At 35.8% G+C, this 18,171-nt stretch overlaps 1 protein-coding gene across 1 annotated transcript in view; it reads left to right on the top strand.

The window, feature by feature from the left end:
* ZNF804A (zinc finger protein 804A) overlaps nucleotides 1-17,949 on the top strand; it is a 357,438-nt gene extending 339,489 nt beyond the window's left edge. Inside the window, exons 3-4 of the mRNA XM_037000426.2 lie at nucleotides 9,290-9,420; nucleotides 11,359-17,949. Of these exons, the coding sequence (XP_036856321.2) occupies nucleotides 9,290-9,420; nucleotides 11,359-14,587 (3,360 nt within the window). The 3' untranslated portion in view covers nucleotides 14,588-17,949. The remainder of the gene's footprint in view (nucleotides 1-9,289; nucleotides 9,421-11,358) is intronic.
* The last annotated feature ends 222 nt before the right edge of the window (nucleotides 17,950-18,171 follow it).

Raw genomic sequence — 18,171 nt, 5'->3', positions numbered from 1 at the left:
GAAATTTTAAGGAGTCTTCCATAGGTTCACTCAGCATAATGCCATTGATTAAATAATGACTAGAAGGAAGTTACACAATGAAGTGTGATACCATTCACTTGAAAATCTTAACCTTCTCTAAAGAAATATACTTGCTAATAATCTAATAAAACATCCTGCATAGTGTCTTCCAGGAGAGCTAAATTGATTCAGGAAATAGAGATGGTGATTGAGTTGTAATTCTTTGAGGATATTACTTCTCTGTTAGATAGAAAGCATACTTAGATATTTCAAAAGCCACTGAAAATAACTTTTGATAGAAACAACTATGGGGAAGTCAAGGGAAATTTTAAGCCTGTGTAAACAGTAATAGTAGGTAATATATTAACTTACGAAGAAATATGAAACTAGGAACAGAAGTATTGGAACAAATCAAAGGAGTAGTAGATTTATTCATAATAGAAAAACACTTTACAAAGCAACTCTTATTTATTCTAAGTATATATTTAATACCAACTAAATCCAGTTTAAAAGATGTCATTGAAAATATCAATCTTAGAAGGCAAAAACTAGAAGGAATTTTAAATATCAGCATTCTTCATCTGAGGAGACAGAGGTCTAAGAGTATGAAGTGAATTATCCAGTCACACATGTAGTAAGTGAGTATGCATTAAAGTTTAGATTGCATTCAGTTGCAAATAAGAGAAAACTCAAATAAATTTGGCTTTCCCCATTTCAAAAGGTGACTGACCAGTCCTAGGATGATGCAGTAATTCAATGATGCTATTAGGGAACAGGAATCTTTTTATTTTTGCTCTGCTATTTTTACCATCAAAGTCTTCTCTGCCAAGGCCTCACAGTTGAAAAAGGGCTGCTGCCCGTCTAAGCCTCACAATTATACCTGGGTAAGAAGCAAACATCATAGTAAAAAACACAGAGGGAATCTTTCTTCTCATGAGGCTTTCCCTTTTTTTTTTAGGGATATTCCCCTCAGAGACATCTGTTTATAATTGAATTAGTGAGGACTGTGCCACACAGTCACTCTTATTTACAAAAGAGCCTGGGATTTTTATTATTTTAGTTGAATATCTTCCTGCCCACCCAAAATGGGAATGCTATTAATGAAGTAGGATGGAATTGATAATGTGGGGGCAATCTGCAAAGTTTATCACAGACATCACAACTACACTACCTGTCCTCTAGTGAAAAACTATTAATCAGGGTTCTCCAGAGAAACAGAACTCTGCATGTGTGTTTGTGTTTGTGTGTGTGAAGAGAGAGTGAGAGAGATTGACATCTGATTTATGTTAATGAATTGGCTAACAAGTCCAAAATCTGTAGATCTGGCCTCCAGGCTGGAAACCTGGATATTCTGTATTCCAAACACAAAAAGAACTGATGTTGCAATCTCAAATACAAAGGCTGTTTGAAGGTATAATTCTTTCCTCTCAGTGCACTTAAGTCTTCTCGCTTAAGGTCTTCGACTGATTGAATGAAACCCACCTGTGTTAAGGAGAATAATCTGCTTTAATGGGATATGATGAGTATCTTGTATTACTTATCTAATTTAAATATTAATCTCATCTAAAAAACGTCTTCATAGTGACATCTAGACAAGCATTTGACCAAATATCTGAGTACTGTGACCTAGCCAAGTGGCACATATAATTAACCAACACAAGTCCATCTCTTGTCGATTTGGCACCCATAGACATCTATATGTTTATATCTATGTATTATCTTCAACTAAACTTAATCTCCAAATAAAGACAATAAGTTGGTTCACTCTTATTCTTAATATATAATAGACATTTAATCTTCTCCTTAGCATCCTGTAATTCCAACACTATACTACATATTCAGTTCATCTTATGTTATATAATAAGAGGATAGAACAGGAAAGAAAATAAAGAAAATAAATTTATGTATACACATTGATAATGAACAGTGGAAGAAATGCCCATGACCATTATAGTCCTTATTTCCTCATTTCCGTAACTAGTCACGTGGTTATAGTTGGCATTTAAAACTGCCTTCTTCTGCTACCCATTCCCTTTACCCCCAGCAAGCACCTTAGCTGACTGAGGTTCTTTCCCTGGTGGAGTGACCCTTCAACCTTCATTCCTGAAAAGTCTGGGCCATTCGTTGTCCTCCAGAATTGGGTTGTGTTTTCCATCAACTTTAATCACAAGGCATATAGTAATCTTAAGAGACATAAAAAGGGATATCCTGTATTCCAAATACAATCTTCCTTACTTCCATTGTGGAGTAGCAGTCCAATTCCCCCTAGTAATGAGGATCAGTTATCTCATCCTGCATAGTAACTCCCTTCTTTTCCTTTTGATTTAGTGGGGCAAGGAGCCCAAAGTGGCAAGACAGCAGATTTAACTTCCAGTTCAGTGGAATCATTGATGTATCTTCTAGTGGAATTATTCCTCCATTTGGAACTGAGACCTCTAGGTTAGAGAGCATAAAGTTGTGCTCAACTTTATGTAAAGGAAGCTACAATTTTGCTGGTTGATCACTAGGGTAGCAGTGAGTGGTTTCCATTTCTACTCTTTGTTTCTTGATCCTTCAATTTGGTCATGAGAGAAATTGTACCCTATATTGGACACTAATTCAGATCATGTACAGCCTCCTAGGGAACCTTGCTTCAGCTCTGCAAGGTATTGCCACCCAGCTGGAGCTGTAACTGAGTCTTCAAAAGGCTATTCCTCCATTATATCAAGCCATCTTCTTCAGGATGGTGGGGAACATGGTAAGACTACTGGATACCATGAGCATAGCTCCCTTTCTATACTTTATTTGCTGTGAATTGAGTCCTTTGATTAGGAGTAATGCTGTGTGGAATACCATGATGGTAGATAAGGCATTCTGTAAATCCGTGGATTGTAGTTTCGGCAGAAGCATTGAATGGAGGGAAGGCAAGTCCATATCCAAAGAAAGTGTCTGTTCCAGGAAAAACAAAGCACTGCCTTTTTCATGAAGGAAGCTGTCCAACTTAATCAACTTGCACCAGGTAACTGGCTGACTACCCCTGGGAAAGGTGCTGTATTGTGGGCTCAGTGTTGCTTTGTGTTGCCAAGAGATTGGGTACTCAGGAGTGGCCACAGCCAGGTCATCCTCGGTGAGTGGAAGTCCATGTTGCTGAGCCCATCCCTGCCACCATGACTATTTTGTTTATGAACCCACTGGGCAGTGATAGGGCTGCTTGGGAAAGAGGTTGGCTGGTATCCACAGAGCAGGTCACCCTATCTATTTGATTAGACAAATCTTTCTCTGCTGAGATAATCCTTTAGTGAGTATCAGGATGCAAATATCAAGTTTTTGCTCATTCAGAAGAATCTAGCCCCACACTTCTTTCTCAGATGTCCTTATCACTAACTTTCCAAACATGTTCCTTGCTTGGAACAAGTCCTTAACTGTCCAGCCAACCCGTTGGCCACAGCCTGTGAAGCAGTGTATAATTTCTGTTTTGGCCACTTCTCTACCCAACCAAAATGAACAAGCACTTTCTTGTTCATTTTCTGCCCAAAATTCTGCCCATTGGGAGACTTTCCCTCGGTCACTGTCCTTGATGGATGTCCCAGAAAGCGGCTGTGTGCTGCAGCTGTCCACTTCTGCGTGGTGCCAATGTATCATGCAGAGCCATCTGTAAACCAGGCCCAAGCTTTCTCTTCCTCTATCAGCTGTCACTTGCCTGTGTCTTGATTCAGATGATTCTCCCAGCTTTTGCGAACTTGCAGCTAATGAGCATCAGCACTGACATGCACCTGAGAGCAGTGATCAAAGCAAAAACCTTCTGTTCACTGTTACTTTCACTCTGGCTGTTCTTTCTGCCCAGAGGCTTTTTTCCCTGAGATAACAGTATGTGCTTTATTCCTGACTCCTAAAATTACTTACTCAACTGTCACCTTCTCAATGAGGGGACACACTTTCTAAGGGAACACAGCCTAAGCTGACCTCCAGTGAGTCTTATTTTATATAATCCCCTTCCCTTGAATGTGGATGAAATTTGTGATTTGTTTCTAACTGAAAGAATATGGAAAAAGTGAGGGGATTACACTTCATTGATTAGGTCACTTTATATAGCTTATGTTATATAAGAGTCTTAGCAGAAGGGAGAGAGAGACTTGCTGATGGTGAAGAAGCTGTCCTGTTTTAAGAGGATCTGTGAGAGGGCAGTGTGGCAAGAAACTGCTGGCAGCCCCAGTGGCTCCAAGTAGCCCTGGCTAAGGCTCAGTAGGAAGCTGGGGCTCTCGGTCCTACTGCACAAGGAAATGTATTCCCCAACCCCTTAGGGAGCTTGGGAGAAGATTTTGTTTTCCCAAGACAAGTCTCCAAATGAGAATACAGCCTGGCCAACACTTGATTTATAGGCATAATGTCTATAAAACTGTGAGATAATGCATATGTGTTATTTTCAGCTGCTAAGTTTTCTGTAATTTGTTAAACAAAAATAGAAAACTAACATAGTAGGAAACCTTCCCTCATCACTCGATTTGAAATCGCTGTCCCTACCCCCTCACCACATGCCCTCTCTGCTTAACTTTGTTTCATCCACAGCACTTTTCACTCTCTACCAAACTATGCAGCTCAGCTGTTTTCATGTTGTAATGCCTTTCTCTTTCAACAATGATGAAAATTTCATGAAACAGAGCTTTTATTTCTTCTTTGTCAGAGATATAGGAACTGGACTTAGGATAGCTGCTGACACATAATGGACACTCAATGAATACCTGCTGAAAGACAAATAAATATATGCATCACAGACAAATCAGCCTGACCTAAAGAGTGAGACAACTTGAATAACACATAGCAAAGAAAATATAGGAAATAAATCACAGGACATCCTGATTCCACTTCTAATTCTACCATTTGCATTTTACTCTGGAAAATTGTTTAAAATTTCCTTAGCTTCAGTTTTGTCTTCTCTAAATATGTATAATAATGCTAGCCTTGTTTGCTTGTATGTGTATTTTCAGAATCAAAGCAATATATTTAATATTGCTTCATAAAATTTAAAGAATACTATTAAATCTAAACTAAGAAATACAGGTGGCTAATATGTATGTAAAAATATTCTTGCTTTCCTTATAAACAAATGAGTTACAGCAAAACATTAATGATATATCACTCATTGACTATCAATGAAACTAATTAAGAGGGATGTTACCCAACACTGGATATGATATATCTTTCATATATTGTTAAGAGAAGTACAAAAAATTATGATACAAAGTTATGAATAGCAGTTTGGAAAATCTCAAAAGTACATATGCATATCTTTTATTCCAGCAGTTCTGCTTGTAGGAACTATCTTTTGGATGTAATTAGACAGGTGTAATATATATATGTATATATATAAATGTCCATGAAAGTTTGTTGTGCAATTGTCAAACAATGTAATTTACTTAAATGTGTCAGCACAAGATGATGAATTATCTAAATGGTTCTCTCTCTCTGTCTTTTCTATCCCTCTTTGTCATATTGATTAAACCTTTGTCAGCCTCTGAACACTATCACTGACCTGAGGCCAGGATCATAATAACATTTCCAACCATTTAACTCTATGGGTTTCCTAAGACCATATCTGAGGATTAATGACCTGTGTGGCCCTTGTGACATTTTGGTTTTTTATGAACTATTAGAAGTAAATCAGTGGGAAAGTTTAGTAGACCTTCTGAGATGGTATGATAACCAGAGGATATTGATTCTTCATGTTTTTCCATTCTCTGCTTGCATATTTCCAAAGAATATATTGAATTATATACCAGCATACATTATAAATTATTTTTTAAGTAGATAGACCACATCCTCCTGCAAATTCCTGTTAACTTCTAATTCTTGCTTACTGCCATTCCTTTCTTGACATTTATCACTAAGAATTTCTTTTGAGAGATTCTCAATAAATTGTTGAGGAAGCTTTTGAAATAGTATTGATATTTCCATAAGCCTCACAAGTATTATCTTATTTATTTATTTGTGGGGAACTTAAGTTTTCTTTTTAGTTGGCATTCACAAAAGAATTTACTTGGTTTCTATAAATTACTTTCACAATTACTCTACCAGATATAAAATATGATGTAGGACTTTATTTTTGCTTTAGAAAAATATGAGACAGGATATGAAGAGTAATAAATTCTAACCAAAAGTAACCAAAGTCTGGCCAGGCCCATAAGCTCTGCAGCTGATAGTCCCTTAATATTTCACAAGCTCATTTGCTTTGATATCTGGAAATCTGTCACTGAAATAAGAGAATTAAATATACATAGATGGAGATTGAGATCAATAGCTACACTTGAATGTAACTTGGTGCTTCTTGACAACTTCTACAATACTGAAACATTTACGTGCTAAATATATACAGCTCTGTAAGTCCACATTAGAGGCTGATTCCAGCCATTTCAATCACTCAATTATATCACAGGTAACACAATAGTATTAGTTTGATATTTGATGGACTCATTGATATTTAAATACTATATCAGTGGAAACAGATTAAAATCATAATGACTAATTTAAAACAGTCAGTAGTGATATTCTTGACATTTCATATACTTTATTAGAAAAGAAGCTTTGCTTTTTGTTAGAAGCATTGTACTTTTAACTTACACATTGTATATATGTAATATAAATTAACTCTTCTACTAAATATTTTGTTAAATGTCAAGTCTATTTTTTGTTTGTTTGTTGTTTCAAATTTCCAGAATGATCTTTTAGGAAATAAATAATCTCAACTTGTTAAAATGTCACCATTTATAAGTAATAATGAAAAAAACATTTTGAACATTAGTTCTTATATTGGTATTGCAGCTTTCTTTTTTGCTTTATTTTACTTGGCACTTTAATTCTTTTAAGTGTTTATGTTAGAGAATTTAGCTTCTATTTCCTTTCAATTTCTCTGTTAGCATCTTCTTCTAGCACCCAAACTTTCTCTTCATTGAATCTCTTTCTTATAATGGCAGGTAATACTTCTCAGTAAAGCTAATGCTTATCCTTCAGATCACTCAATTATTCACATCAAGTAAGTCACCAATTCTACTTTCTTTCATTGCCACTGCCTTTGAAAAGGCTGTCAATGTCTCCTATCTGGATCACTGTAATGTCCTCATCTTTAATCTTGTTCTATGGCAAAGTGTAATCCATACTGATGCCAAAGAAAATTTTGATAAAATGAAAATCCTATTGTGGCATTGCATTGTTTAAAGTCCTTCAATATTTCCTCCAGTCATATAATTGTTGTGTATTTCATACGTTGATAGAAAGATTCCTCATGATTTGATTAGACCCTGTCATTCATTAATTCTCATCACTTCTGCACATACACTCTTCTCTAGCCATTTTTCTTTACATGCATTGTTTTTAGAATATTCATGCTCCTGTTTCTATGTTTATATAAAACAGCTTATTTTCACTGAAATATCCTCCCACCTCCAACATCCAACCCTTCTTCATGTTCTTTCATAGCCTTCAAGACCCAGATCAGATACCAGTTTGCCCAGGTGGCCTTCCCTGCAGTTTTTTGGGAACCACTTTTCTCTCTTCATATGGCAAAATAAGCAATAATTGCTATTATCTCTTGGTGTGTGCATTCTCTCTATATTTCTACAAAATGCATATAAACATACACTCACATACACTTATCCACACAATCACAGACACACAGACACACACAAGATTAAGATAAAAGCATTTCTTTTAACTTTTTAAAAAATCCCAGCTATTTAACAGAATGGCTGTTGCTAGTCAATAACTGTCTGTTGAATGAATCTTGATATGACTTCAAGTTTCAAGGAAATGAAGATAACTGAAATTGTGAATACCTAACATCTAGAAGTAAAATTTTCTTGCCCTATTACATTCTAATTCTAGATCTTTTCTTATGACCAATAAATAACTTAATGCATATAAAATTATAGATACTTTAAATAGTTATATCAAAATAATGGCATAAAAGTATTACTTTCTATGAAATACTGGTACAATTTAGATATTATGAGGTGGTATATCACTTATATAAAGTCAACTGAAACTCCTTCACAGATCTATCAATGTAAATGAGAATTCTCAAAATATTTTTGTATTATTTAAATAATTATTCTAGAATAATCTCAGACATATATACATACCTTATATAAACCCAATCAATTTAAAAAATAGAGATTATTTGAAGTTTAAGTTATGGTATTGTCTAGATAAAGTTAAGTAGATATAATCCAGGATCACTAGGAGTCTAATATTATTTCATGAACATGACTGTTTTTTGCAATAGGAAAATTCCTAATTTGAAGGATCTAAGCAATTCACATATAAATCAACAAATTTTTATTAAGCAAACATTTTATATACCAGGTGTTTTTTTAAGACCTTGTATACATTGGAGTATATCTGTAAGACATTTTTTAAGACTTGGTTTAATTACTTCATAAAAATATAATTAATATTTGTTTTATTTTCTTATTGTCTTACTCTAAGACTCTGACATATTACAAATGTATAACACCATGTGCCTTCATGGAATAAAATAGTGCTTTAGTCATTTTTAATACCTATCCACTATGAAAGACTATAGCGGAAATGTTTGGGACATGGGACTACTTTGGTGTCCCTTAAATTATGCCACATACATGACTATTCGTTAGTTCTATGAAGGGTGACATGCTCTTTCTCTGGCCTTAATCCAAAAAATGAGCTTCTTTAATACAGATGGAAAATATGCCTCATGTTAAAAGAATTTCCACAAAACATTGTTAATTTTCTTCCCAGATTTTGAATTATCTGGAAACTGTACCTGATATTTGAGAGGAGAGATTGTTTTAAATCACATTAGTAGGGACTATTTGCCTATGGATTAATATAAGACATTTGGTTTTCTTAGAAAATATGGAAAGGACCAGATACTGTTCTAATAGAGTACATAAAAAATGTGATGGAATTTATTATACAAATTAAAATACACAAGCTAATTGAAATTTTTTTGAAAATTAAGGGTTTGTAAGATTCCACCAATTTATCTGAATTAGTCAGAGAACCTTGGCAGGAAACGATAAGCAGAGATGAAAGTTTTCAATTCAGTCTCTGTAAGGCATAGGCACATCTTTTAAGGTAATGTAATTAATGTGCCTTGGCATTTTCACAAGGCAACAGTGCAAGAAAATATCTTTGTTAAAAGTGAACTGTCACAAATACTGCATTTTCCTTAGATGAGGTCAAAGGTAATGTATTGGAAAATTCCAACAGTTACAGTAGTGACTTGAACATTGCCATAGACCCAAATAATATTAATCGTTTCCATATTTTTTAATAGAGGCTCAAAGAACTGAAACAAAGGGAATTTGCTCGAAATGTAGCATCCAAATCCAGGAAAGATGAAAGAAAACAGGAAAAGGCTCTCCAACGTCTGCACAAACTGGCTGAGTTAAGAAAGGAAACTGTATGGTGAGTGTGCAATGAAATGTTAAGTTTTCTTAAAACATAAACAAAACAATAACAATAACAACAAAAAGGGACGTAGAAATAAAGGGCACACATCTACTTATTTCTGTACCCAGAATAATACACTAACATATTCTGGCTTTCTGCGGGCTATCGACATAATTGGAATTGGAATTTTATGCAAATACCTGTTTAATGCACATTTCAATAAAAAACCAAAATTACTATAATTTTAGTATGTAAGAAGAAAGAAATTTTACATTATTCTTCCATTAAACATTTGATAAGAGACCAAAGCACCATCTCATACCTTTGTTATAAACGGGGTTTCAAGAGAACTTCCTTTTTAATGGAAAATTTGGAGAACATTTATTTGAAACTATCTTTAAGATTATATTAAAAATAACGAAGGTCAGAGAGACCCTGTGCATTTCAGAGGCAGGTCAAAATTAATTTCACTCTGAATAGATAGCAGACTCTTAAAAGTTCACAACTCTTACATTTTCATCTGCTTCTAACAGTGAGTGGCTGTAGTGTTACAATTCAGTACTTAAAATTCAGGCCAGGAAGATGTTATGAAAAAAGATAATTTTTAGAGTGTCCTTACCCCCCACCCTGGCAAATAAATATGTCTCTAAAGTGCAAAACAAAGCTATTTTATACCAAATTTATTTTATACTAAATAGTGTTGAGATATAATACTATAGCATAACATTGTATAGGTTGCTTAATTGTTTGGAAAAATTAAAATTAAATGTATTTAGAATCCCATAGGAAACTGCTAAAATCAAACTTAACTGCTATGCAATTATACCAACCAGATATTTTTACTATGTGTGGTAAGAAATGAAATATTCCACAGGTGCAAGCTTTATGTTGTAGAGAATCATCAGATCTATATAATTTAACGTCCTATATGTAGCTTTACAAATGTAAATTCTAATATATTAAGAAAACCAGAGTAAATAATAGGATGTGTACGAAAAGAAACACAACTTCTTATCTAAATTACTTTCCTCAGTATACAGTACATATCTCACATTATGCAAACACAAACACATATACAAACACAAACACATACCTGCACATGCACAATTTTCCTATTAATTTGGGGCCTCTAAGTGTGTACAAAAAAGGGAGGAGCATCATTTCTTAACATCAAATAAAGCAATGAAGCAGTCCATTGTGTTATAGATTAGATAAAGAAAATATTTAACTAAAGAAATTTGGGGCCATTTATAACTTCTAAGAAGTGAAATTTTTAGAATAGCATGGAAAATTCTGCACATGATTCTGGTTGGATAAACATGATATTTAGGTAGCTCCTGGTGTATGTGCCAGACAGTAGAGTTCTTTTAGTCAGAATTCATTATGGTGCATTGTGACATCAAATAAATAGAAATTGCATCTTAGATAAGTAATCTTTTATCCTGCACTTACTATATGCTATATTATTTATAATGGCTGTGGTAGGTAGACTCTAAGCGAATGTTTGTTGATTTAAATAGTTGACCTGAATCCCCAGCCCTATGGAACTCATAATTTTTTTTAACTTCTTTCATATTCTTACATAGTATCAACGATGTTAAGTATTTGTGAATTAATTCTATTATTGAGAATTCCACAGCACACCAAAACAAAACAGAAGAGACTATGGGAGTAAAAAATCTTGGTCAGGAAGTACTGGCTGAGGGCACCTGAGCATCCTCAACATTGCTGTTAATAGCTATAAAAGTAACTTCAGAACAGCTTTTCCAAGTATTCCAAACCATCAGATGTGGCACTATGGAAGGCAGTTGCACCATATGAAAGTAATTCTCTGACAAAGATTTTAAACTCTGAAGAAAAAAAATCTTATGATGACATTTCTAAGATGTAAGCATTTGAATATTTTTCCTCAAATGCATTCGATGTAATATACACTTTTGTTTCTTTTTGTAGTGCTCCTGGAAGTGGCCCCATGTTCAAGTCAACAACTGTTACTGTGAGAGAAAATTGTAATGAAATTTCCCAAAGAGCTGTTGTGGATTCAGTCAATAACCAGGAAGATTTCAAATGCAGTTTGATTAGTAGTGAAGAGAATACTCAAGATGTTACCACTCTTGCTGCAGATCCACAAAGCGCAAATAATTCTACAGCAAAAAATAACCAACTTGGGGATCAAGCCCAGGGAATTCACAGGCACAAAATTGGCTTTTCTTTCGCATTTCCAAAGAAAGCATCCGTGAAGCTGGAGTCCTCAGCGGCAGCCTTCTCTGAGTACAATGATGATGCCTCTGCAGAGAAAGGGTTTAGCAGAAAAAGTAGATTCATCCCTGGTGCTTGTCATCTTCAGCTCTCTTCACCAGTAGATGTGCTTTTGAGTTCTGAGGAGAAAGCTAACTCTTTTCATCCACCAGAGGGAAGGTGCACTGTCAAAGAAACTGCTCAAGCTCAAGAGATGAAAGAAGTGTCTAGTGAAAAAGATATATTATTATTACCTTCATTTTGCCAGTTTCAACTCCCTTTATCTTCTGATGCAGATAATTGTCAAAATCTAGTCTCATCAGCAGATCAAATACCACTGCAAGATGTTGTTATTAATGAAGACATACCTATCAGTGGTAATGGTTCTGTGTTGTTAGGAAATGAATCCACAATCCTTGATACAGCTAATGACTGCATGTCTTTGCAAGCTACCACAGAGGAAAATGTTAAAGACAATGATCCATCTACAGTTGAAGTTGAAAATAAAAATCATGGTTCTGAGATGTTGGCCCCTTCAAATTCGGAAGAGGATAATATAATCTTACATAAAAAAGCAGATTTAAATAAAAGGCCAGGTGAGCCATTTGCACCTGTCCTTAACAAAGATGGATCCACAGTTCTTCAGTGGCCATCAGAAATGCTGATTTACACAACTACTCAACCATCAATTTCTTATAGCTGTAATCCTCTTTGTTTTGACTTCAAGTCCACTAAATTAAACAACAATCTAGATAAAAAAAAGCTACCCTTAAGTGATTTTCAATCTCAGCAGAAGGGAGAAGACACTTGCAAGAGACGAGTTTCAGACTGCAAGGGCACATCTCCTGCAGGACCCACTGGTCATGAAACAGGAGGTAGCAACAATGAATGCACTCAAGTCACTCCTCTTTTGTCTGATGATACTCTTTCCAATAGCTGTGATTCTAGAAAAAATGAGAATCTGGGTCAGAGGTATAAAAATATTTCCTGTAGGATCAGAAAAACAAAAAAATCTTTTACTAAAAAACAAACAAAACAAGACACCCTAGATGAGAAATACAACAAAATAAGGTTGAAAGAGACTCCTGAACACTGGTTTCATAAAAATAGAAGAAAGAAAAAAAGAAGAAAGTTATGTCAGCATCATCATGGGGAGAAAACCAAAGATTCAGAAATTCACTCTAAAGTGGAAATGAAAAATAGTTACACTGGTACAACTGGGAAAAATCTGCTGGAAACAATTTCAGAAAAGCAGTATTTAGCTGCAGAGCAATTATTGGACTCACATCAATTACCTGATAAAAGGGCCAAATCAGCATCTGTATACTCAAGCGAGAATGATGACGTGTGTAAAACCTGGAACACTGAACACAGTAATAATGATGCTATCAGTTCCAAAAAACACTGTACGAAGAACTCCATTGTTTTAAATGGACAATCTAATGCGACAAGGATAAATTCTGGGAAACATAATTTAACATACTCCAGAACTTACTGTAGTTGGAAAGCCAAAATGTCCAGCTGTAGTCAGGATCACAGATGCCTAGTTCTTCAAAATAGCATGAAATGCCTGAGTCAGAATCAGGCTGTTAAAAGAGGTTACAATTCTCTCCTTAATGAATCAGAAAGATGCCATCGAAAACGCAGACAACATTCATATTCTTACTCTTCAGATGAGAGTTTAAATCGACAGAATAACTCACCAGACTTTTCGAGGCCACCACATGCTTCTGCTCCTTGTAAGCCTCGAAGGAAACGGAGGAGAAAAAGAAGCAGATTCCACACCGGATTTGAAGCTCTGGAACTCAGAGAGAATACAGATTATGTCATGAAAGGCAAGACTTCCTTATGTCACCAGGATGAGTTAATAAGCAAAGAGCAAAAGGAGGAAGTAAAACCACAAGAAATCGCAAATGCTCAAAGGAATTCAGAACCCACAGATCAGGTAGAAAACAAACTGACTCTGCCATCCCCTGGAAGCCCCCTGCCTTCTCAAACCAATGGTGAAGAGGAGCATTTAGTGATGGAGACCACTTCTGGGGAACTGTCAGAGATTTCCAATGGACCTGCCGGATCGAGTGCCCCAGCAAAAGGAGAAATGGACAGTACCATGCTCGAACACAAGGAAAGAAGTGAGACTGTAAACAGTAATGAAAAGCAAAGCCCTTTCAAGGTGCCCCATGTTGATAGGAACCTTAGACAGTCACGACCTAAATCTTACCTTTGCCATTATGAACTGGCTGAGGCCCTTCCACAAGGAAAGGTGAATGAGGCACCAACTGAGTGGCTGCGCTTTAATTCAGGAATCCTCAACGCACAACCACCACTACCGTTCAAAGAAGCACACGTCAATGGTCACGCCTTTGTAACAACAGAGCAATTCCTGGCTCCATTAGCCCTACCGGAACAAGCGTTACTGATCCCAATAGAAAACCATGACAAATTCAAAAATCTACCCTGTGAAGTCTACCAGCACATCATACCACCCAACGTGCTGGCCAACAAGGTCAAATTCACTTTTCCTCCAGCTGCCCTCCCACCCGCTAGCGCACCTCTGCAGCCTCTGCCTTTGCAGCCGCCCTTATGTTCTACCTCCGTAACCACGATACACCACACTGTTCTACAGCAGCACGCAGCTGCCGCCGCAGCCGCTGCAGCCGCCGCAGCTGCAGGAACCTTTAAAGTGCTTCAACCGCACCAACAGTTTCTGTCCCAAGTCCCAACTCTCAACAGAACATCGTTACCTCAGATCTCAGTAGGACCCGCAGGACCAAGGCTTTGTTCTGGGAATCAGCCGACCTTTGTTGCTCCTCCTCAGATGCCAATCATCCCAGCTTCAGTTCTTCATCCCAGCCACCTGGCTTTCCCTCCCTTGCCCCACGCCCTCTTCCCTTCGCTGCTTTCTCCACACCCTGCTGTCCTCCCGCTACAGCCCCTCTTCTAGCCATCCCCATAAAAGGGAAAGAAAATATTCATGTGAAAACTATTGTATGCGTAAATACCCATCTAAGAGGAACAACTGCCCATTTAAATGGTGGAAATAAACTAGCCGGCCTCATTGATTTGAAGTCATTTCCTGTAAGTGTAATGATGCAAATAAATTCTTAAGTTTCCGGTATATAATATTATTAAGGCACTGAATAGTTTGAAAATCAATACAATATATGCTGTATATTAAAATGGTGTCTTAAGATTATGTATAATGTACATAAAATATATTTATAGTACTGTAATTTATGTTGTAAAGTATGCTCTTTGTTTTTTTTAATCTTTGTGTATTTGCACCTATTTAATGTTTAGACAAAGCTGATGGCACTGTTTTGTACCATGTTCCTTGAAACTGTAAAATTCAGTGAAAAATATCTCTTGCAATAAATTTTTGTTAAGTATTTAAGTAAATCAAACTTTTGCTTTTAGTGGTTTGCACTGTTTGGGAAATGTATAGCAGCAGAAGGTTTGGGATTTATATTGTTTCTTCTGTCTGTTGGCATTTTTGAACCACAGAGACTCAGTGCAATATCTCTGGAGTTCTATCATTACTTTAATTATGCCATCTTTCAGAATAAGTATAACAGGTCCATTTATTTTCTGTTTGTTCTAAGGTTGCTTACACTCAGAGTTTATCATATTTTCAGAACAATTGGCCCTCCAGACAATACACCATGGCAAGTTTTGTTAAAGTAATAAGAGTATTGGGCAGGGGGTAAGGGATAACTCAGATATATGCAAAGTACATAGTATTCTTCCAGGAACTGTAAAACAGTACTAGTAGACAAGAAATAGTAAATATATGTTTTATAACATATTTGTATGTTAAAATTTTCAAATGTGTTTTATTTTCAATTGTTGCAGAAAAATATATATATATATATATATACATAAAACTGTTGGCATGGTAAATGAATGAGTTTAATTAATAAATCACTATTCATAAATAACATTTGGGAAGAATGGCATAAACACACTCTGTATCTGGATATACTCTTAACTGAGAATCTGGAAGTGGGAAGGAGAGTAAATAAATAGCTCTCCCTTCTGCAAATTTTTCCAGTAGTCATGTTTGTATCGTATTTCCAAATTACCCAGGAACAATTAGGAAGTCTCCATGTCACACTTCCAGATTCTGCCTTATTTTTACACCTCTGCATTATTTTTCACTCAAGTGCTTCTGGTGTGCTGAAGAATAAAACTGTTCAATAGAACACTAGAGAACATCACACATTTCTTAACAGAGTTTTCCAATATGCACCCCACCCCATTCTGCGCCACTTGATAAGATGGAGTCTTCATGCCTGGTAGGGTTCACCTCACCATATGCAAACAGTAAAGGGTTATGGCAGCCTGGCAATGAACCCTGGCATCAGAGGCCAACTGAGTACTAAAGGGAAGCAACACTGAAGTGATGCTATTCTGAGGAAGGTCTATTTCCTATGTCCACTGTAGGAACTGGGTTACCTTAAATAATATTGGTCATAAACATATGTTCTTATATCAGAATAATCTATACTGAATTCTATTTGAAATAGAGAAATAAGGGGAAAAATCAAGGTTTTTTACTGCCTTGATTATTTGCCCTAATAGTCATGGATTTAAATGTTTTCCTGAAATACGGTTTGTGAAAGACTGCATTATATCCTTTTATGATGGACAAATAAGAAGATAAAAATAATAAGGAAATCAATTCCATTTCAAATGTTTCTAAGATAACTTGTTCCAAAAATGGAAACTAAAATTGGAATGGATAATTCTTCCCCAAGCAAAATGTTTGAAGCTATCTCAGGAGATAACATAGATGGGAATATCTACTGTGGAGTGCTGAGTTTGTTTTTAACCTGTTAGAGCAGGATTTTGGCTTCTGCTGTTCAAAATCAAACCTAGTGTTTGACTTTAAAATATGCATATTTTTTTTCTCTCCTTTTTGGCATCTCCTATCATTCTACTTGTTCACCTCTTCTTAAGCTTTCTCTTTAAATCCTTTTTCCCTTGATCTTTTCTTCTTAATTTCATTGTAAATATCATTTGTGTATATTTATGACTCCTCTTCTTTTTCTATGTTATCATTCTTTTTATGTTTTTGAATTATGCAGATCTCCTATGTTTTCTTTGTGTGTGAAATGACATGGTTAGTCATGTTTAACATTATAATTGTAGCAGAAAAATATCTGGTGGCTAGCTATCAGATAGAAATTTCTGTAAAGTTTGAGGGGGGAGGTTCTCAGTGAAGACTAGTTGAAACTCAACTGGGCAGATAAATTGATTGGTTCTAATGGATACCAGTAGCTGGTCAAGAAATGAATGTTATTTAAGCATGTGAAATCATCCATTCTGGTTATAAACAGTTATTCTAGGTATTTGATATATGCATCTTTTATAACTTTGGGACTCAAAATGAATACATTATATGACACTTATAATCTATTCTGGTAACCCCATTCCAAAATAAGGGAACCAGGCTGATAGACTGAAGATCAAGAGTGAGCAAGGCAATCAGGCAGGTAAGTCATGGAGGATTCATTAGGCAACGGCGTCCGAGGAGACCGCCAGTTCAGCTCATACTGACGTCAGCACGAGTCAGGCCAGTGAAACAGTCAGACTGGGGAAGTAGGTTTGGGCACTCATGGACAGCTTGTGCCTAAGTCCTGGAGCTAAAATCCCAGTCTTATCCATGCCTAAATTACTACTATATAATTAGGAAACTTAAATTATTCTAACACTATCTCTTACCCATCATCTCTAGTCTGCTAGATGTAGGCATTGCTAAAGCATTTGTTATTGTTAAGATGGTTTAAAATACAGAATAAAACTTGAACATGGAAAGTAAATATAGGCAAGTAACAATTGAATGACAGGAAGGGAACTCATTCATAACTTCACCTAGCATCTCTCTCTCTCCCTCTCATGTATGTGTATATATATATGTACATATATTCCCAAGTTCTTTGATGAGTTGAAGACCTATATCAAACTGTCCATAAAGCATCTCAACCTAGACATCTGCCAAGTTCTTTGAACTCAAAAACTCATTATCTTTCTTTATAGGTAATTACTGAAACTTGTTCTTTGTCCTGTGTTTCTAAGCTCTGTGAATTCCATTAAAAAAAAATCTGTTATCCAAGTCAGAAACTAAGTGTTATGTCCCCACCAAATCAATCAGTAAACCATTTTAGCTCTAGTTTGATGTGTTCTCAACCTTATCGCACTTATACACATTATAATAGTTCTAGCCCTAGTAGTCCATAAAGCTGAATTGCTGACTTGCTTCTATAAATTAATTATAGAAATTAATAATTATAAATTAATTATAGGTTAATGACTCTATGCCCAATTTCTTAGCCCTACATTCCATCCTCCCCACTGCTGACACGGATACATTTTAAAATATAATCTTATCTATGATACTCTTCTACTGTGAAACCTGTATGTGTTCCCAATTATTCTCAAGATAAACTTCAACTCAAGTGCCAGCCTCCTTACTCAGGACCACCCATTCCAGTACTTCGCTCAGCCAAAGATTCTAATCTACATAAT

Source organism: Manis javanica, chromosome 12, assembly GCF_040802235.1.
Source record: "Manis javanica isolate MJ-LG chromosome 12, MJ_LKY, whole genome shotgun sequence".
Lineage (NCBI taxonomy): Eukaryota > Metazoa > Chordata > Mammalia > Pholidota > Manidae > Manis > Manis javanica.
The sequence above is the reverse complement of the archived record's forward strand: the minus strand, read 5'-3'. Positions and strand labels throughout refer to the sequence as shown.